At 39.8% G+C, this 20,710-nt stretch overlaps 1 protein-coding gene across 1 annotated transcript; it reads right to left on the bottom strand.

The window, feature by feature from the left end:
- Positions 1–205: 205 nt before the first annotated feature.
- On the bottom strand, positions 206–20,681 carry golgb1 (golgin B1). Its single transcript, XM_051890815.1, has 20 exons — positions 20,561–20,681; positions 19,448–19,535; positions 17,794–17,964; positions 17,563–17,685; positions 17,234–17,389; positions 16,930–17,049; positions 15,368–15,481; positions 13,646–15,023; positions 13,409–13,491; positions 12,719–12,788; positions 6,548–11,639; positions 6,017–6,440; positions 5,675–5,908; positions 4,765–5,586; positions 4,475–4,659; positions 4,168–4,321; positions 3,780–3,865; positions 3,063–3,134; positions 2,675–2,765; positions 206–1,595 (listed from the first exon to the last, which is right to left on the bottom strand). Exons 2-20 carry the CDS (start codon positions 19,526–19,528, stop codon positions 1,458–1,460), a joined length of 9,594 nt encoding a protein of 3,197 aa, XP_051746775.1. The 5' UTR covers positions 19,529–19,535; positions 20,561–20,681; the 3' UTR covers positions 206–1,457.
- Positions 20,682–20,710: the final 29 nt, after the last annotated feature.

Raw genomic sequence — 20,710 nt, 5'->3', positions numbered from 1 at the left:
ATACATTAAAATAATATTAATTTTGTAAGTAGTCTAAATGTCTTAAAAACGATTAATAAACTAATATGTAACAGTAGTATTATATATTTTGTAATGATTCTTCGTTGTATTTATGAAATATTTTATTTGGGTCAGGTCCGAGCGCCAACACAAATTGTGTAGGACCATTGAAGCATTCGGCACGGTTAAAAGAACTCAAAATTACTGCAATGATTGTGTATTTATTTTTAAACACATAAAAGAATTAAGTATTAATTAAAATCAAAGGTTTACTATACAATCTGCTGTACAAGAACAGCACCAACATGTCATGCAAACACATAGATGTGTATATGTCCTCCCATAAATAGACTTTATTTCCAAAAAATAGCCCCTACAACAGGGTAGCAGGAGGAAAAGAAAGGATCATTTACAGAGATTTTACAGATAAAACACTCACTGGGCCGTGCTTAAAATCTCAATGTAAGAGACAACATTTTAACCATAATCTAATCCAGCCCTATACAGCCCAAACAGATCTGAGTGACAGTAGAATAGTGAGAATAGGAAGTCTGGCTCTGGCTCAGAAAACGGAAAATAAGCAGAACATGAATGACTTGATGAAGCTGACTTGACCTGAAACAGAATCAAAACATCTAAAGTAATTGGTAATAAAATGTCTTGAGATTAAGGTATTTCATTTATGTCTTTAAGGTTGAATAAAAGCAAAAGTAGTCCAGATGTAAAGACCATGATGTGTAGTGTGTTAAAGAAAATAAACAACAAAACCAACAAATAAACCGGGGGAAAAAAAACACCAATTAAAATGAACAAATATAAATGACAGTATTGCACCAAGCTGGCAAACTAGTCTGCCATGACAGAGAGAGTCAGCACACTAACACGTTTCTTGTAGACACGTACAGGAACTATCAGCTTTGCCATTACATTTGAACGCACTGACTTTATGCAGAAATAAAGAGATACCAAGAAAACTAATTATAGGAAGTTGGAATGTGGTCAAAATAAGTCTTCTTGTGTCTACCTTTATGCAATTTGACAGACATTGTGAAAGACCCTGTTTTACAGAAACAAAGAGGAAAAAAAAAAAAAACCCTGACACTATACCCTGTCAACTTCATCTACATTTTCCAAAAGATGCATAAACATTCCTTCATAAATGAGGGCATTTTTAAAGGGTAAAATCATGTTCTTGAGGAAGTGCAGGTAGTGCTCTAGTGTTACTAATCTGGTCAAGCCCCATTAAAACTGGGTGGAAATGATTTTTTGTCAGAGCGCTCCGATAAAAATAGAGAACAAAACAAACAGATCAATGTAACTTTGGTAAATAAGCAAGGAAAAATGTTCACAGACAAATGTAAATTAGTTAATCCTGTATTAAATAATGTCTCCATTTGTTTTGTTTTGTATAAGTGAATGAGTATGTAACTGTCTCTCTCAGTTAAGCGTTATCTCTCTCACAGATATCCTCCCATGCATAGCAGCAGCAGCACGTGAACAGTCAGCAGGTAAAGTGACACCAGCAGAGGGGTGCGCTGACGAGAGCAGAAGGCGACTCGCAGCATCCGCAGCAGCCCAGGTCCACCACTACGAGTCTGAGATAAAGAAAAAATATATATAAATATATCCAAACATACGTGTGTGTGTGTGTCTATATATATTATATACACACACACATATACTACTGTTCAAAAGTTTGGGATCGGTAAGATTTTTAATGTTTTTAAAAGAAGTTTCGTCTGCTCACCAAGGCTGCATTTATTTAATTAAAAATACAGTAAAAACAGTGATATTGTGAAATATTATTACAATTTAAAATAACGGTTTTCTATTTGAAAATATTGTAAAATGTAATTTATTCCTGTGATGGCAAAGCTGAATTTTCAACATCATTACTCCAGTCTTTAGTGTCACATGATCCTTCAGAAATCATTCTAATATGCTGATTTGCTGCTCAAGAAACATTTATTGTGTACAATTGTACAAAATATTTGTGTACAATATTTTTTTTCAGGATTCTTTGATAAATAGAAAGTTCAAAAGAACAGCGTTTATTTGAAATATAATCTTTTGTAACATTATAAATGTCACTTTTGATCGATTTAATGCATCCTTGCTGAATAAAAGTATTAATTTCTTTAATTTATTTAAAAAAAAATAAAAATAAAAATTCTTACTGACCCCAAACTTTTGAACGGTAGTGTATAATGTTACAAAAGCTTTGTATTTCAGATAAATGCTGTTCTTTTGAACTTTCTATTCATCAAAGAATCCTGAAAAAAAAAGTACACAACTGTTTTCAACATTGATTATCAAAAATGTTTCTTGAGCAGCAAATCAGCATATTAGAATGATTTCTGAAGGATCATGTGACACTGAACACTGGACTAATGATGCTGAAAATTCAGCTTTGCCATCACAGAAATAAATTACTTTGTAAAATATATTCAAATAGAAAACAGTTATTTTAAATTGTAATAATATTTCACAATATTAATGTTTTTACTGTATTTTAAATTAAATAAATGCAGCCTTGGTGAGCAGACAAATCTTTTTTTTAAAACATTAAAAATCTTACCGATCCCAAACTTTTGAACGGTAGTGTGTGTATATATATATATATATATATATATACACCAAATGGTGTGGAATTGCATTGAGGATTTGTTTTTACCCGTATAACAGCACCCTCTGTTGGCTCAATAAGTACAGCTGTCTCTGACATCATGGCTTCGGATGCTGTCTGCCACTCACCCTGTGTATAGCTGTAAATGATGAAGGAAATTGACACATGTAATATTTAGTCTTTAATCAGTATTTTAGAGATTTAAATGTGAAAAGCAAAGAATTAAATATGTGAATGAAAACTGCAGTTGGTTCATATATGCAGTGTCCCCAAAAATATAAGTAGTTCATATTAATGTCATTAATAAGTGTCTGAAAGTGTCCAAATTATTTTTGGGAGAATTGCATATGACAAATTTCACATAAAGGCAGTCTGCAGCAATAATGCCCACAGCCAGGAGCAGTGAGTTGATCTTAATCTGAGATTAGGGTCAGACCGTTTGAGGCGATCCTGTGCAGCAATGAGCTGCTCCTCTACTCTGAGTCTCTGCTCTGACTCCTCATCCAACCTGACAGAAACACACACATAGAGTTACTGTACAGCACTGGTAAGTGGGGAAACGAAAGTTGACACATGGAAAGTCACTGAAAGAGTCATAAGAGAGAACCATGTAACCTATGATTTATAGTTTAATAACCTAATCAAAAGGCCTAGAAGTCATATTCTCAGGTAAATTACTGTTGATATTTGGACACCATCTATTTGAGAGAGCAGTAAAGTGTGGTAAATGCAGTACTGGGTAGATTACTTACAAATTATAGTCCATTACTGATTCCAAATTACATGACAAAAATTTTAATAAGTAACATAATCCATTACACATTTTAGGTAATACATTTACTTTTGACCTAATGTAACTCCCTAATGTATTCAAAACACTACAAACAATAGCCACTGATTAAAAAAAATTAAGACTGAGAAAAAGAAACACCAAACAGAGATGAAAAGTGTTGAAAAAGATACGCTTAACATACTACATATCACGTGCTTAATTCCTTTCAAATACAGTATTAGTAGTATGGTAGCTGTTAGCTGAAGTATTATCTACTACTGCTATCAATGCAGTTTGTGGCACCGGTGCTAAAGAGATTGACATAATGCAACTGTAGATCAGTATAATTAATGAGAAGACTGCTAAACTTGGCAGCAGTACCTTCTCTGGAGTTCAATGAACTCCGCTTTATATCCCTCGTTGTGCTCTAGAGGACCACCAGGTGCAGCGTCTACTGCAAGGCTTCCCTAAAGGACAAAGAAATCAGTATTGGATGCCTCATTCACTAAAGACAATGAAACAGATCAATGACTTCAAAGATCTATACTTAAATATAAAGTGGGGTTAAAAAGTCTAAGACCAATAGAGAAATATGCAAAACTGTGCAACAAGTCCCATCTCATATTACAGAACAACAGTACAATGAAAAGACTAGAACTTATAAATGCCTCTAGCTACAAGAAAAGAGGTAGATGGATTGACTGAAAATAAATCATTTCTAGGCTGCTTCCAATATCTCATACTTGAAAATGAGATTCTAGCTTTTTACCTGTCTTTGTGTGTGCTCGTGCCGTAATTTTGATGCCCGTGCTTCCTCCAGCATGGCAGTAAGCTGGCGAACCTGTTGGTCCCTGTCTGAGAGGGTGGTCAGGGTCTGCTGCTTCAAGAGCTCGGCCTGACCCTGCCAGTCCATCATCTCAAGCCTAGACATGTAAACAAAAAATTAAGAAATTGTAAGAGTATTTTTCATTTTTGGAGGGATTCTGCTAATTTCTTTAAAGCTGTTTTCTGCAAGACTACCACCAAAACGGCAGAGGGCAAAAAAGTCACTCATGCGTAAAACCCATGAATCTTACCTGAGCATTTCCAATTCTTGCTTATCTCTGTCCATCTGGGCATCTCTATCCTTCAGTTCTGCCATGATTTTTTCCTCTCGCTCCGCTGCCTTTCTTCTCTCTTCCTCCAAAGCCTGAGTGATCCTGGATAATTCACCAGATCCAAGCCGATCCAATTCAGACTTCTGCAAGTGCAGCTGTTCCAACTGAGGAACCAGGAGGGATGCAATTAATAGGTTGCAAATATCATTAAAGAAGGCAGGATGCAATATTTTTGTTTCCAATAAATTATCAGGTAATTCAATACATACCATTCTTTCCCTGTCATTTTGCAGTGCTGCTAGAGCATTTTTTAGGCTCCACACTTCTCCTTTGGAGCCACTTGGGGGAGAAGCTGGGTGAACCGTCCGGTTTATTTCATCTAAACGGAGACGCAGCTCTTTGGCCTCACTGATAGCTTGATCTCTTGCGACCTGCATAGAGGCCATGGCTTGACCAAAAGACTTGTTCTGAGCTCGAAGCTGACTAGCTGCTTCCCTCTCCTCCAGAAGCTGTTGCTCCATCACCAACAAGTCTCGCGCCAACTCCGCCACCCTCTCCTCTGCTGTTTCCGCTTCGGTTCGCAGAACGCCGCCTTCCCAGCGCAGCTCCTTCAACTCCTTGCTGTGGACTGCCTGGGTCTCCTTCTCCAATTCCAAAGTCTCCTCCAAGGTGGTGATGCGCTTTCTAGCAACTTGGAGCTGTTCCCTCAGCTTCTCTACCTCAGCCCCGGGTGCATCTTGCCTATCGACACTTCCTTCGCTGGCCTGGACCAAGTTCTCCTGCACCAATAGAGGTACCTTCCCTTGCGCAACTTCTTTTTCAAGAGCCTGAATATGGCTCTCAAGATTTTCTTTCTCTCTCTCCAGGAAACTGATGCGCTCTACTTGGGCAGCAAGAATCTGCTTGTGCTGGGAGTCCTTCATAGCAAGAACCTGGTTCAGGTCATTTCTGTAACCATGAAGCTGGGCAGCCAGCTTGGCATTCTCAGCATTGAGGTCATCCCGCTGTGACAACAAGGCTCGAAGCTCCTCCTTTAATCCGTTGTTTTCACCTGCAGCCTCCTGGATCAGGCTGTCCTTCTCCATCATTACCTGAAAAAACATGAGATTTTGAGAAATCCAAATTTTAAAAGATACTCTGAATTAATTATGCAAATGAGGTTATTCAGAGCAGCATTACCTGGAGGTGTCTTTCTTCTAGCTGCTTGTATTGGCTGAGTACTCTGTCTCTGTCATCCTGCAGGGAGCCCATAGCCTTGGTAAAGGACTCCAGTTGAGCTCTGCTCTGGAAGGTATCCTCCTCAGCCTTACGGAGCCTCTCTTCTAAACCACGCAACTCCTCTCTCCTCTCCTCCAGCTCTTTCTCTGCCATCTCAGCCCTTCCATCTGCATCCTTTCTAGCCTCCTCTACAGCCTAAAAAAAGACCACTGTATTATTATATGGCATTAATTTACTAATAATGATATGAACAGATATGCATGCATTCGCTTCAGAAACTATGATATTCAGTATATTAAGTACCTGTGTCACAGCTTGCTCCTTCTCACCAAGGAGCTCCATTTCCCTCTTCTCCTTCTCATCCAAAGCAGCCTGAAGAGTTTCAGTAAGGTTCTTTGAAGATCCCAGGTCTGTCTCTAGTTGCTCAAGCCTCAAGTATAGTCTCTTTTCCTCTGTCTCCCTTTCCTTGATCACAGCACGTGCCTCATTAGCATCACTCTGAAGCTTATCCACTGCTTCTTCTAGGGCTTTGGTGCGGTGCCGCAGTCCCTCTGCCTCTGTCTCTAGGGTAGTCAGCTGGGTGCGAGTTTGGGTCAGGTTGGTTTCTACCAGAGTGAGCTTCTGCTGCAGATCCCCTCTTTCTTGCTCAAGAGCTGCAAGGCTTTCATTATGTTTCTTTTCCACCTCAGACAGCTCTAGTTGTAGGTTCTCTTCTGCCTTTTGCATTCTGCAGACATACATTTTATTTATTATTGAAAATTTACTGTAACAGTTAAAGTATAATTACCAGATGTTAACAGAACTTAATTGAAACATGCAAAAAACAAAACAAACCTTTCCAATAAACTCTGCAGCTCCTCTTTTTGGGTGGTCTCCCTCTGGAGTTGCTCAGCAAGTTCTTTGGCACGGGTTTCAGCCTCCCGAACATCAGCCTCCTTTTCCTGTAATTCACTATGAAAACGACTCTCCCATTGCTTGGCCTCATCCAGCACTCGATCACGATCATCCTGGAGGGAAGACATGGAGCGCGAAAAGGCTGCCAACCGAGCCAGTGCTTCATCCAAACGGGCTTGCATTTCCTGAGCATGCCTGTCTGCGGCCTCAGCAATACTCCTTGCCTCCAGAGTTGCCTCTTCCTCCTTCTCCCGCTCCCTGTAAGATTTTTCTAATCTTAATTCTATCTGTTTAAGCTCGGCTCCAAGGCGATACCTGACTTCATCCAGTGTACGCTCCGCATCTGCCTTCAACTCAACCTCTTTGCTTTGTACCATTTGTTCTGCAGCTAGTTTGTCTGCTTGGGCCTGCTTTGCTTCTTCCAGTGCCATGTCCAGCTTCCCTTTACATGTTGAAAGTTCAGATGCAATACTTGTTCTGTCTTGCATGATCTTTGCAATTTCCATGTGTGCTGCCTCAAGTTCTGCACTCAGCTCATCTCTACCCAACAGCAATGACTTAACTTCTTTACCCAGTTCACTTATTCTTTCCTGGTACTCAATGCAGTCTTTCTGTAGCTGACGGACTTCAAGTTGCTTTTCCCTCAGCAGTTCCTCAAGTTGACGTGTTCTGTTTTGACTACCTTCTTTAAACCTCTGTGCAGATTTCAACTTCTGCTCCAGCTCTCTTTGTTTGCCTGTCTCAGCCTCTGCCTCTGCTCTTTCTCGTTGGGCCTGCCTCATGTCCTCCTCCATCCTGGCAGCCCGGCCCCTCTCACTTGCCACCTCAGCTTCCAGCTCAGCCCGCTCTCTCTCCAGTTTCTCCAATTCCCTCTGCATGTCAATGAGGCGATCACGACTATCAGATGCCTCTTGCTGGTAGCCTGCAATGCTGCCATTGAGCTGAGCCAGCTGGTTCATCAACCGCTCCTCTAGGTCATCTCTTTCAGCCTCTAGGCTAGTGCGGAGTTCTTGAAGTTGGGTCTCTTTCTTAGAGCTCTCTTCCTTCAGGAGGTCCTCTCTTTCTGAAGTCTCCAGAAGCTGTTGTTTGAAGGAATCCAGCTCTGCATTAAGCATGGATTCTTGCTTGTTTCTGGATTCCATGTGATCCTCAAGAGTAGCTTCAAGTTCCCTTATCTTACTCTCTGCTGTTTCGAGAGAGGTCTCCAGTTCCTTGAGCCTCTCCTCAGTTTGAGCAGTCATTTCTGCATGCACTTCTGTGACTTCTTGTTCAAGTGCAGTACTAATGGATTCCACTGGCTTAGTGAGATTAGCTTCAGGGGAAATGCTAACATTCTGGTATTCTTGGATTTCAATTAAATCAGGACTTGTCTGCTGTGTGATGACTTTAACCTCCTTAATAGTCTCCATGGAGCATGTGTCCAGGGTTTCACTGCCCTTTGTGTCAATTTCCTCAGCCAAACGTTGTCTCAATTCCTCAGCTTCATGCTCCAAAGAGTTTTTATCAGCCATAGCAATATTATAATTTGTTTTCAAGGTCTCAAACTCTTGTTTGACTCTCTCAAGCTCTTGTTTCAGCTCAGTTTCTGTACGTGTGACCAATTTCTTCTCTTCCTGCTCCCTAAGCCTTTCATTCTCCTCCTCTAGATCCATAATCTTTTGATGTTTGACCTTAGCAAATTTTCTCATTTTTTCTTTCACAACATCCACCTCCTTCATAGCTTCCTCAGCTAACCTCTCTGCCTCTTGTCTGGCTACCTCATGAGCTCGTGCCTTGGCTGCTAACTCCTGCCTGTCCTGTCGAGCAGCTTCAAGCACTTTTCTTACTCGTTCAGCTTCATCACTCACATTTTCATATGACTTGAGGAGGGATTCATACTCTTCTTTCATGCTTTGCACCTTTTCTTCCAGCTGCCTACACACTTGTTCGGATTCCTCTTTGGCACTCTCAGCTTGCCGTTTGCATGCATCCTTCTCATTCAAAACACCCTCCATAGCAAGTTTAAGGCTCTCACAGGACGCACTCAGACTCTGGTTTTCCAATAAAGTTCGATCCATCTCCTCAATTAACTTCTCCCTCTCTTCTCTTGACTTGTTCAGCTCCACCTCTATTAACTCCAGCTTCTGTTGTAGCTCTAATTTAATCTTCTCAGCAGAAGCCTGTTCCTCCTTCAATGCCTGTTTCTCTTTGATTGCCTCCTTACGTGATACAAGAGCAGCCTGCAGTTTACGTTGAATCTGTTGGAGTTTGGCACTATTATCCTTCTCTTCTTCCTCACGTTGTGGCATTTCTGCTTCCAGTTTTTTAACCCTATCTTGCTCAGCTTTAAGCTCTTCTTGTAATGAAGTAATCTGCTGATCTTTCGCCAATACGGTTTCCTGCATCTTAAGTAGAAGAGAACTTTGTTCACTAAGCTGTTGGCTTAAATCAATAATCTCATCATTCTTGTTTTTAAGAAATTGTTTAAATTCTTCCACTTCCGACTGAAGTGCTTTGACTGGGGACTCAGCATCAGAGATGCTTCTTTTAGCTGCTTCCCAAGCTTCGTCCACCTCCGCTTTCAACTTCTCTGTATGCGCTTCGGCTCTTTGACATTTCTCCCTAAGAGCCTCTATTTCCTCGGTGAGAGAATCAATCTGCCTCTCCTTTTCTCTCAAGACTTCAAGTTCTTGGGAAAGTTCTTTGAATTTGCAATCTGTGAGTGATTGAGAGGACTGGCTCTCTTGTAAACACGCCTCTAATTCTGCACGAGCAGCCTGCTCAACTCTTAAATCCTCCTGAAGTGCATTTATAATGTCCTCATGATCTTTTATCATGGGCTGCTGAGATTGCTCACCAGGTTTATGTTGTTGTGCCTCAGTCTCAGCTGAAGCAAAATCCACCCAGTCCTCCTGAACCCAATCATTTATCTCTGGTTTCTCTAGATTCTTTGTAGTACACCCAACATTACCCTCCACATTCACACTCACTACTTTATCTGCTGCATTCTTTGATTCTAGCAGACCCTCTAGCTCCATAACACGATTCAACAACCCAGTTTTCTCTCCCTCTTCAGTTTGGAGGCGTTCAAGAAGCTCACTGCACTCTTCTTTCTGTTGTTTCATCTGCTCAAGATGATGGCGATCTTTCTCTTGAGCTTTTACAACAGCATCCTCATAAGCATCAGTAGCTTCCTGAAGCTTTTTATGCAATGTTTCAATGTCAGATTCCATGGACGCTATCTGCGAAAGAAGTCTATTTTTGTCGTCAGCTGCCTGTGACATTTGTTGTTCATTCATTTGTACATACTGCTTTGTCAAATGTTGTATTTCTGCATGCGACTCAGTCAATGCTTGATCTTGTTTATGGATTTTTTGTTCCAGACTTGTTAAGGTCTCATCTTTCATATTTAAGACATCTCTGGTCTCTTGCAACAAAGCATCAAGTCTCTGTATTTCTAGATCTTTTTCCTTAATTTCATTTTTAAACTGAAGAGTTGTTCCCTCATTATCATCCCTTTCCTTTTCTTCCTTGCTCTCAGCCTCCTTCTCGAAGTCTGCAACTTTTTTCATCAATTCTTTACGCTGTATCAGAGCAGCCTGTAGCTTTCTCTTGAACTGTTCTCCATCTTTCTTCATGGCAGCCATTTGAGTAACCAAATCCTCTTTCTCCTTTCGTAAAGCAACAAGCTCCTCTTTTTCTGCTGTTTTATCCTCTAGGATTTCCTGCTGGTCATCCCTGACATTCTCAAGTTCATAAATTTGTTCTTTTAGCTTTTTGACTTCACTGGATAATACAAACTTTTCCTCTCCAGCCTGGAGTAGTTTGGCAGTCATGCTATCATTGAGTTCCATCATCTCCTGGTCTTTCTGTGAAAGACATTTTTGTAGGTCTTCCAGCTCAGCATTCCGGTCAATGAGAGCAGCTTTTGCCATGTCAGCTTCCTGAGAGACCTGCACTAACCTGCCCTCCATATCCAAGAGCTTCTGTTCCAGTTCGGAGGAAGCAAGCTCTCTGTCCTCCAGTTGAGCAGCCAGCATTCTAGCTTGACCTTCTTGTTCAACAACTCTTTGTTGGGCTTCATCAAGGCCTGCCTGTAAAACTTGCAGCTTATCATCTTTAGAGCAAATCTCTTCCTTCATATTCTCAAACTGTATAGCAACACTTTGCCTATCTAATTTTTCTTGCTCAATCAATGCCTTAGCTTCGATCAGCTCTTTCTCACAGATGTTTGCCCTAGACTCAGCCTCATTTCTGGAAACTGTGAGTGACTTCAATGCTTCCTCCAGCTGGAAGACTTTCTCCTGTGATTGTATGGCGGAGTCTTTAAACTGCTGAAGCTCTCCCACAAGTTCACTATACCTTTTCTGAATCTCTTCAGCTAAGACCTGTGCAAAAGCTTGACCAGTGCTTGAATCTGTATTTAGCAGACTTCCCTCCTGTTGGCCAAGACGTATCTGTACAGTTTCATGGATAACTAAAGGTGGTGATTCAATATCAACTATGCAGCTAGTTGATGCGACTTGCTCTTCACAAGTCTCTTCCCAAGATTGCGTGGATAAGCGCAGTGAGGCAAAGTCCTGAACTTGGGCCGGCCACTCTTGAGTCCCATCTTGGTTGACTGCTTCCAGAAGAGTCCAGCTACTATGAGCCACCTCTGAATCACTGCTTGTCACCATCTCATCTGAGGAAGTACCCTTTGATTCTCCAGGAGAATCAGGTTGAGGTGCTATAAGCTCAGGGCTACTCTCATTGCCAGCAGAGACAGACAGAACAGAGGTGTCTGCTGCCACAAGTGTTGTCTCTTCCTCTTGTGAGCCTTCAAGGACCTCAGATAGAGCTGTAGAGTTGTCGTGCAACTCAGTGATGTCTCTTCTACTTACACTGTCCGCACTTTCCTCCTCTGGGATATTCAGAGTTTGGCATGTGGCGAGTGACAGTTTTTCTCTGAGAGCAAAAACTTCTCTTTCTCTGTCTGCAAGCTGCTGTTCCAGAAACAGTATCCGATCGGTCTGTAATTCATTTTCTGAAGTATGTCTATCTCCACTGTTATCTGAAACAGAAATCATGAGACAACCAAGTGAAAATCATCAAATAACTTAAGCATGCACAATTAAAGGATTAGTTCACTTTGAAATGAAAATTAGCCCAAGCTTTACTCAAGCCATCCAAGGTGTATATGGCTTTCTTCTTTCTGATGAACATAATCTGAGAAATATTAATAAATATCCTGATGCTTCCAAGCTTTATAATGGCAGTGATAGGGATCAATGAGTATGAGCTGAAGAAAGTGCTTCCATCCACATCCATCCATCATAAATGTGTACTCCACACGGCTCCAGGGGGTTAATAAAGGCCTTCTGAAGCGAAGCGATGCATTTGTGTAAACAAAAATATCCATATTTAACAAGTTATGAAGTAAAATATCTAGCTTCCGCCAGACCGCCTTCCGTATTGAAGTTACAAAGAAAGTGTAAACTGGCGTCACGTCAGTTACACTTTTCCCATAAGCTGAATAGGGAAGGCGTAGGACGTAGCGTAAGCTTTGAGAACTGCAAGAGTTTTACACTTTCTTCGTACATTGAATACGGAAGGCGGTCTGGCAGAAGCTAGATATTTTACTTCATAACTTGTTTAAATATGGATATTATTTCACACAAACGCATCGCTTCGCTTCAGAAGGCCTTTATTAACCCCCCGGAGCACACATTTTTGATGGATGGATGCACTTTCTTCAGCTCATACTCATTGATCCCTATCACTGCCATTATAAAGCTCAGATGCGTCAGGATATTTATTAATATTTCTCAGATTATGGCTTGAGTGTGAGTAAAGCTTGGGCTACTTTTCATTTCAAAGTGAACTAATCCTTTAAGCATGCAAAATGTATATGTTTAAAATGCATATTGTTTCAAGTATAAATTCTTAACTTCCTGTTTATGTTTTGTTTTTGACTGAGGAAACCTGTCTTTCTGGTTGTCCTAGCTAATATGCAATAATTTTTCATTTAGAAACCACAATGTTCTCTACTTGAGAACAAGACAGTTATGGAATAAAATGGGATTGTGTCACTAAAAGAAGCACTGCAGTTCAAAGTACATTCATCTACACAAGGGAAAACATTAAACTCACCCTGGAATGTCCTGTCCAAATCCTTCACAGACAGGTCTGTCACATGATCACCTAATGACTCACCAGTAACCTAGGAAAGACAAGCCCAAGTTATAACAAACGGTATGCTCACACTAATGCATGCTTATTGAGAGTGCACTTGTCTGCTGAATTCCCACAGTAACTGCAGTTATTTGAATACCATAACAGACCATACCTTTATTAATACTTCATAACTATGCACTTTTATGTGGGTCAGAAATAGGAATAGATGATGAAAGTCGGGAGGATTATGTTATCTCTGGCCTGATAATCTGTGAGACAAACCGTCTAGGCATTAATGTCACCTTGTGTCTGTTGCACCAGACACAGATTGTGCTATGTACATCCAAATGAGTTTGCTATAGTAGACACATTGCCCTAGACAAGGGCATCTTATTCTGTGGAGCATCTCCATTGCATCAATAACTTTTCATGCTTATTGTTAGGTGCAAATTGTAAGTCTGATCACTATGAAAACTAATAGAACAACTGTACAACAATCCATATGATTTTAAGTATCATTCATGCCAATAGCATAAATAATGCATGACAGATTTAATACCAAGAACCCCAAGCACTTATCTGAACAATTGCATTTAAAAGACTAAAAAGAGCAACTGCTCTGAAAAATGTTTAAAACGCTTCAACATATTTTTGCAATCCACCTACCTGAACAGTCAGAAGTTGTTGTTCCAGTTCCTGTATCCTAGCAACTGCTTCCTCTCCTTCAGCTGTGCTTTTATTGAGTTGACCTAGAGCATCAGGTGCATTAAGACATAATTACTTTTTGATCAAAGTACAAACAACTTGTCCTATATTGTTGTTTTGGCTGATAAAAATTCTTCCAAGGACAGTTTACTCAAACCACAAAAGCTGCTTTGAACTTTGTTCTCCTGGGCTGTTTACCTTGCAGAGACTGTAGAGTGAGTGTGAGCTGAGATATGCGTGCTTGACTCTCGTGCTGTTCATCTGTAATGTTGCTCAGACGTGCTTCTATGGCAGGTAACACCTCTAAGAACTGTGCAGGGTCAGTAGGAATGGATATTTCCACCTCTGCCTCCCCAGTAGTTGTCAAAGACTGAATTCCTCTCCAAAGTTTCTCCAGTGAATCCTTGGTTTGAAGTCCTGCTTGATGTTCCTCTTTACTGGCATCCAGTTTCTCTCTCAATGACTCAAGCTCATTTTCCATCTGTGCTACGTGATCTCTTTCACTCTTAGATTCTTCTTCCCTAGCTCTTTCTACTTCTTCAAGCTTCTCCTGAAGATGATGAAGCTCTTCCATGCGACTTGCAACCTCCACCTCTAGCTTCTTTGTCATTTCCTCTTTCTGTTTCTCTGCGACTTCCAGACAGGCTTGCAAGTTGGCCAGCTCTGTCTCAAAGCTTGTTTGTCTCTCTTGTAATGTCTCCAGTCTTTCTCTCTCTTCAGCTGAAAGTTTTTCCCTCAGTTCATCCAACTCTGTCGTCTTTTTCAGTAATTCAGCATTGAGACCAATGATGGTCTGCTCTTTTTCACTTTCTGTTGTTTCTAATCTGGCTTCTAGAGACACTTTCAAGTTGGCCAGCTCTGCCTCAAAGCTAGTCTCCCTCTCTTTAAATTTCTCCTGCATTTGGTCATTCTCTCTTTCTTTGGATTCAAGCTTTGCTCTCATTTCATCCGCCTCTGCTGTCTTTTTCAGCAATTCAGTGTTGAGAGCACTAATGGTCTGGTCCCTTTCACTTTCTTGTGTTTCTAATCTAGCTTCTAGAGATACTTTCATGTCGGCCAGCTCTGCCTCAAAGCTAATCTCTCTCTCTTTCAATTTCTCCAGCATTTCTTCCTTTTCTCTTCGCTCAGATTCAAGTTTCTCTCTCATTTCATCCAACTCTGTGGTCCTTTTCAGTAATTCAGCATTGAGATTGGTAACATTGATGTTAAGTGCACTGATGGTGTGCTCTCTCTCACTCTCTGATGTCTCCAATCTGGCTTCTAGGCATACTTTCATTTTGGCCAGTTCTGCCTCAAAGTCACTTTCTCTTTCTTTCAATTTCTCCAACGTTTCTTCTTTCTCTCTTTCTTCAGATTCAAGTTTTGCTCTCATTTCATCCATCTCTGTTATCTTTTTCTGTAATTCGGTGTTGAGAGAATTGATGGTCTGACTCTCACTATCTGAAGCCTCTAGTCTGGCTCTAAGAGCCTGGAGTTCTTCCTCAGCTCGCATGGCCCACTGCTGCCTCTCCTCTTCTCTCAGTCTCTGGGCTTCTGCCAACTCCAGCTCCATCTGCCTGAACTGAGCAGTCAGAATCTGCACAATTGAAACATTCATCATGCTTAAGGATCAGCAAATAACTTGGCTTTCTATACATACTGTAAAAGGAAATACTCCTATTATAGTTTTGAATGAACTGCTTCTTCAATCTGAGATTTTAACCTAACCAGCAGTAACCACAACAACACAACAAAAAATTCTGCTGGTTACTTGGATTCTATTTTAATCACTGCTGGGTATCCCCACCCTGCAGTGAAATCTAACTGCTACATAGCTGTATGTTGTTATGGGCAAATATCTCTTTAGAATATATAATATCGCTTTCAGTAACGACAGTAACATTTCTAGGACACAGTGTAAACTATACGTGTTATGCTAACCTGTTTCTGCTGGTCTGCACTGTTTAGTTCCTGCTGCAACATTTCTAGGACTTCTGAACGAGAACGCAAGGACTCCTCCAACTCCTCTATGCGCTGCTGGGATGCACGAAGAGCCTGTAAAACAATAAACAGGATTAAGGAAACACAGAACGAGATGTATAGATACTTGCTACAGGGTTTGATTTATCAGAAATGAACAAACATTTAAAAGATCAGTCTTAATCTGAGCTTTCTTTCTTAATTCCTGTCCAACAACATGAACAAAACATAAAGTGCCAAGAGTTGGATGCTGCTCATAGAATGTGGAAATGTACGCACCCTGAAACTAGACAGCTTAGATCAAAATTGCCATGGCAACATGATGATCTATGATTTCATGCTTTATAATAACACACAAATATGGCTACAACACCTCAGGCTATCCCAAAACAAAAAGCTAACAAATATAAAAACAGCAACACAATGTTGTCCTTGCATTGCTGCTCTTTACCATCTTACATCTTTGTTTACTTTTTTATATATATATATATATATATATATATATATATTAAAGATGCACCAATATATCCAGTAGCCCCTCACTGCAGAACACACAAAATCCAGGGGGCGGAGACGTTTAGGTTAAGGGATATGTAAAGTGGGAGGAGTTGGATCTAGATCCAGGGGGTGGAGATGGGTAGGTTTAGATCCAGGGGGCGGAGACAGGTAGGTTTAGGGATATGTAAAGTGGGAAAAGTTGGATCTAGATCCCCCTGGATCTCTTGTTCAGCAGTGAAGACTATCTCAATATATATCGGCCAATAACCCGTATCGGCTGATAAAAGCAAATTTTCACACTATCGGCAGATAGTTTAAAAAAAACAGCTGATAGTCAGGGCCGATATATCCTGTCAATCAAAAGAGGGCGGGAAAATGCACTGCATTTGTGCTTTGTGTAAAGAATATGCTATGAAACAAGTTTGATGTTCAATATTAATAGTAATTAAATTAATAACATCCAGAAAGTTAAGAAATTCAGAATTTAGTTAATGTGTTAATATTAATTTGAGTAATGTGTTTGTTTATAACTGATACCAGTTACTCTGAAACAAGTTGATGAAATGGAGAGAATAAAGTTTTTATTTTACAAAACAATGTGACATGTCTGAATGCAGGTTATAACTTGTGTGACTGCATTATTTTCTTGCAATAAAGATAAAATAAAATAAATGTGATAATTAAAAATTAAATTAAACAGACAAAAATGTATAAATTAGTAAAATTAAATCAACCAAAAATTATACCAAAATGGGTAACAGGCTTGTAAATTTAGCCTAAATTAAGCTAAACCTCAGTAGGGGCTACCTAGTTTGGGACCTAATGTTGGTTTTGTAGTTAATGATAAACTTTATTTCCTATCTTCATCCCATCTTTTTTTTTTTTTACAATAACTTTGGTATGTTGGAGCTTGACGAATGCAGTCAACACTCAATATGTGTAAAGATTGAGAAAATTAAATATCAAAGAAAATAGAATATGAAAGTGGACCTTATTTATGGGAAGTGCCAAAACATGAGAAATACCTGCTCTAAGTCAGGGTCATTTGAGGTCTGCGTGAGACTGAGGAGTTCCTGCTCATGTTTAAGGATTTGTTCTTGAAATCTGACATCTTTTTCTTTCACCACAGCCTGCAGGATTCGCACCTGGACAACATTTAAAAAAAAAAATAAAAAAGTAGATATACTATTTAAGAGTGAAAGACTGAGATCAGACTATTACAGAAATAAAACAGTACCTTCAAAAACCTTGATCATCATATGATACATTTCAAGATCTTAACAAAATAAGCACCTCAGCTTAAAGACATATGCTCTGGGTGAAACACACCTGCTCTGCATGACCCTCCTCTCTCACACGCTGTTCAGCCTCCCAGAGCTGCTGCTGGAGGATCTTGTTGGACGACTCCGCCTGGCTGAGCTTTTCTTTCAGCTGCCGGAGTTCCTCCTCCACTTCTGGAGCAATTTGGAAGGAGCTCTCTGAATTCTAAAAAAAAACATTTCATCATCATAACACTGCAGGAAAAACTAATTAATTTGGCAAATACCGAGTGTATTTAGATAAACAATAAAAAGCATATAAGTTATAAGTTGGCACACTACAAAAAAGTTATCTAAGACCACTTCATGCTTAAAATAACACGAATATGTCAACATTACTTGACTGCTGTTCAGCGCTTCCTGTCCTTTGAGCTCAGAGATCTGTTTGTTTAGGGAGGCCATCTTGGCTTTGGCTTGCAGTTTAAGCTTTGTAAACTTGACTTCTGCCTGTTCTTTCTCCTCCTGTATGAGAACAAACACAGTTGCAAATCCAGAACCAAGCTTTAGACCTGTTAATATTCATGGACTAGTTAGTGCCACTTGTTCCTTTCTCATTATGCAAGCCCACACCTTCAGCTGTTTTTCAGTGCTGGCGAGCCGACTGTCCTTCTCTCGAATCAGCTCCTTCAGCTGAACCACCAGCTGCTCGGTCTGTGCCAGCCTCTCCAGGACCTCTTCTGGGGGCCCTGGGCCCTCCAGGGATGCTTCAGATTCAGGCTGGGGCTGAGGCACCAATCCATCCTGCTCCAAAGACAACATTTAAAGAGTGCTCTTTAGATGGTTAATCACTCCCTTCTAACCACGTTAGTTTTAAAGTCGGCATGAAATGGACCTATTTCAACATATTTTCTAAATGCATGTTATACATCTTACTGTGGATAGTTCATCCATGTATGTGTCTCATTTTTTCATTTTAACCTTGCAAAGTTTAATCAAAATGTCCTAACTTTATCTTCCGGTAAAACAACAGACTTCAGGTTGGTGATGTATGCTGGAATTCTCAAATCATTCAGTCCGCTTAAACCCCGCCCCCACTCAACTGCAAGCTCGCATTCATTTTTGAGTGCCACGCCCACATCTCAACATCTAATCAACAACAGAGCAAGTTCCCAAACTACATTTTTTCCTTTCATATAATTTGTTACACTTGTATGTACATCACAATACAGAAGAAAATATCTGTTGCTACTTCCATTTCATCACGACTTTAATAACAACTTGTGTTAAAGTCACCATGAAATCAAAATTCTTTTTTTTTTAATATTGGAGCATTTATTAAAAATTATTATTATTATTATTATCTTTAATTCATGTGCCCTCATAATCTTTAATCAAAATAGAATGCACCGATATGAAAATTTTGGCAGATACCGATAACCAATAATTATTTATATTTGAAAGCCGATAACAGATATATTGGCTGATAAATCTAAATCAAAATGTTTAGATAATTTTTGAGAGCCTGTTTACAAAAACAAACGTCTCACCATGAAAAGCCATGTCCAAAGCACACAATTATAATGTTCTCATTATAATTTTATGTAGCCTATATGACATACTTGCACTGTACATGTTGCACTTTTTTTGAAGTTATTCCAATCATATTTCAAGCAATTCAAAACCATAATGGCGGACAGTGCGCATCTGAAGTGTCTCAGCTGAAGGAAATAATCCATTATTTATCGGCTTTAATATATCGGCAAAATTGTCTTATCAGGCCGATAACATTAACATTAAAAATTAACATATATAATCGGCCGATACCGATATGGTGGCCGATATATCGTGCATCCCTAAAAATGTCTTCCCCTCCCTCTTGCAGCGACATCTCTTCTTTTTTCCGATGATGTGTTTACTGGTGTGAGGGCGGGACAACCTGTCAATTATATGAGATCGACCAATAGCAAACCACAACCATCCAATGATCAAATCATTTCCCAACGGACAAAATCAAGGCCCGCCCTACATTTTTTCCTGTTGAATAAGTCATATGTGTCACAATAAGAAAGAAAAGACTTTCACAACTTCCATTTCACGCCGACTTCAAATTAGCGCTACTCTTTTTCGTCCACTTATGCTTGCCTTATGACCATCTTTAGTGGTGCATGCAAGTCATTTTAGGATGGTAAAAGGCTAGTAAACTAATCCATAAATGTGAAAATAAGTACTTAAATGGGAAAATAAGGGCCTTTAGCTGAAGTTTGATTGGAATTTGTCTACTCACCTGGAAGTCTCCTTCGGAGCGTTCCTCACCCGAGAGCTCCTGGAGGACTGAGGACACCCCTTGGGTCAGCCGGCTAAACATGGCTGACCTGCATGTAAACATATGCAATGAAATGTTAGTTCACAGCTTGTTAGTTCGTATTTTCAAGTTCTTTACTGTGTGAATTATTTTAACATGTTTAGGACGTAAGTAAAGATAAAGCCAGAATCTGATAACGACAAATAGACTTTCAATTAATGCTTAAGCACAACAATGCCATTATTATAGATTTATTTTAAAATAATAGATTTATTTAAAGGGACATTTGGTTCTCTAGATCCCATATCAGGCAACACCAAGTAATGCCACTGAATATGATCATAGTAAATATAAAAATTAAATTTAAACTTCATGTCAAGGCATGAAGTTTATATAAATATAACACTTCTGTTCTGCATCTCTCAGTTGCATTACATCACATTAATAAATCAAATCCATACAGTGAACAAAGGAAAAGATTTGGTTAGTCTATATATATTTATTTAAAGTTATTGTATTTCTCATAGATTTTGATTGGACATAGACTGTGAACACATCACATCCATAAATAGAACACTAGATGTGCTCAAAACTGGGTGCTTTATTGGTTACATAACGTGTCCCCTGTACGGACAGTAGCTAAAGGAGGCGTGAACGCAATAACAACATTCCGTCTATCTTTATTGATAATAAATAACCACCCCAGTTGGCAGAGCCATAAAGCGGAGAAAAACGAAGAGGACCGAACGACGCCGAAACAAATATATCTGACTGCGGCTGCGTCGCTTTCATTTTGTCTACACAACAGCAAAGATTATTCAGCGACTCTTCTTCCTTGTGTTTTAAAATCGATTGATATCAGCACAAATGATCGAGAAGCATAAAGGTATGACTTTTATTTTTTATGATGGATATGAAAGGGCATTGTTAAAGCCCAATGAGCGGCAGTAATGAGCGCAAGCTTTAAGTGAGCTCGTGCTGATGACTCGTAAACAACTGTAACGAATCTATTTATAAATGTACTTGTGTATGTGCATGTCAGCGACTGAATACGTTTAGAGGCAGCTTGTTAATGTTATTAAGCATGAAACTGACCTGTTTTATCGGCGCAGGGAAGAGCTGCGTGGTTTATTTGATCAATTTCGTCTCCAGGATTTCAGAGCCACATCACCAAACATCCCGGAAACAGAAACTCAGCGCTGTGATTGGACCACGCATGGGAGTGTGTGAAAACAACAAGTGACT

This window comes from Ctenopharyngodon idella, chromosome 4, assembly GCF_019924925.1.
Source record: "Ctenopharyngodon idella isolate HZGC_01 chromosome 4, HZGC01, whole genome shotgun sequence".
In the NCBI taxonomy this organism is placed as follows: Eukaryota; Metazoa; Chordata; class Actinopteri; order Cypriniformes; family Xenocyprididae; genus Ctenopharyngodon; species Ctenopharyngodon idella.
The sequence above is the reverse complement of the archived record's forward strand: the minus strand, read 5'-3'. Positions and strand labels throughout refer to the sequence as shown.

Bases quoted from the DNA above. Each gene is read 5' to 3' on its own strand.
- golgb1 (XM_051890815.1), bottom strand. From the start codon at position 19,528: ATGTTTAGCCGGCTGACCCAAGGGGTGTCCTCAGTCCTCCAGGAGCTC. The intron at 5,587-5,674 runs GTAATGCTGCTC...ATGTTTTTTCAG, and splicing joins TAGAAGAAAGACACCTCCAG to GTAATGATGGAGAAGGACAG. The intron at 2,766-3,062 runs GTCTGACCCTAA...CATCATTTACAG, and splicing joins GCACAGGATCGCCTCAAACG to CTATACACAGGGTGAGTGGC.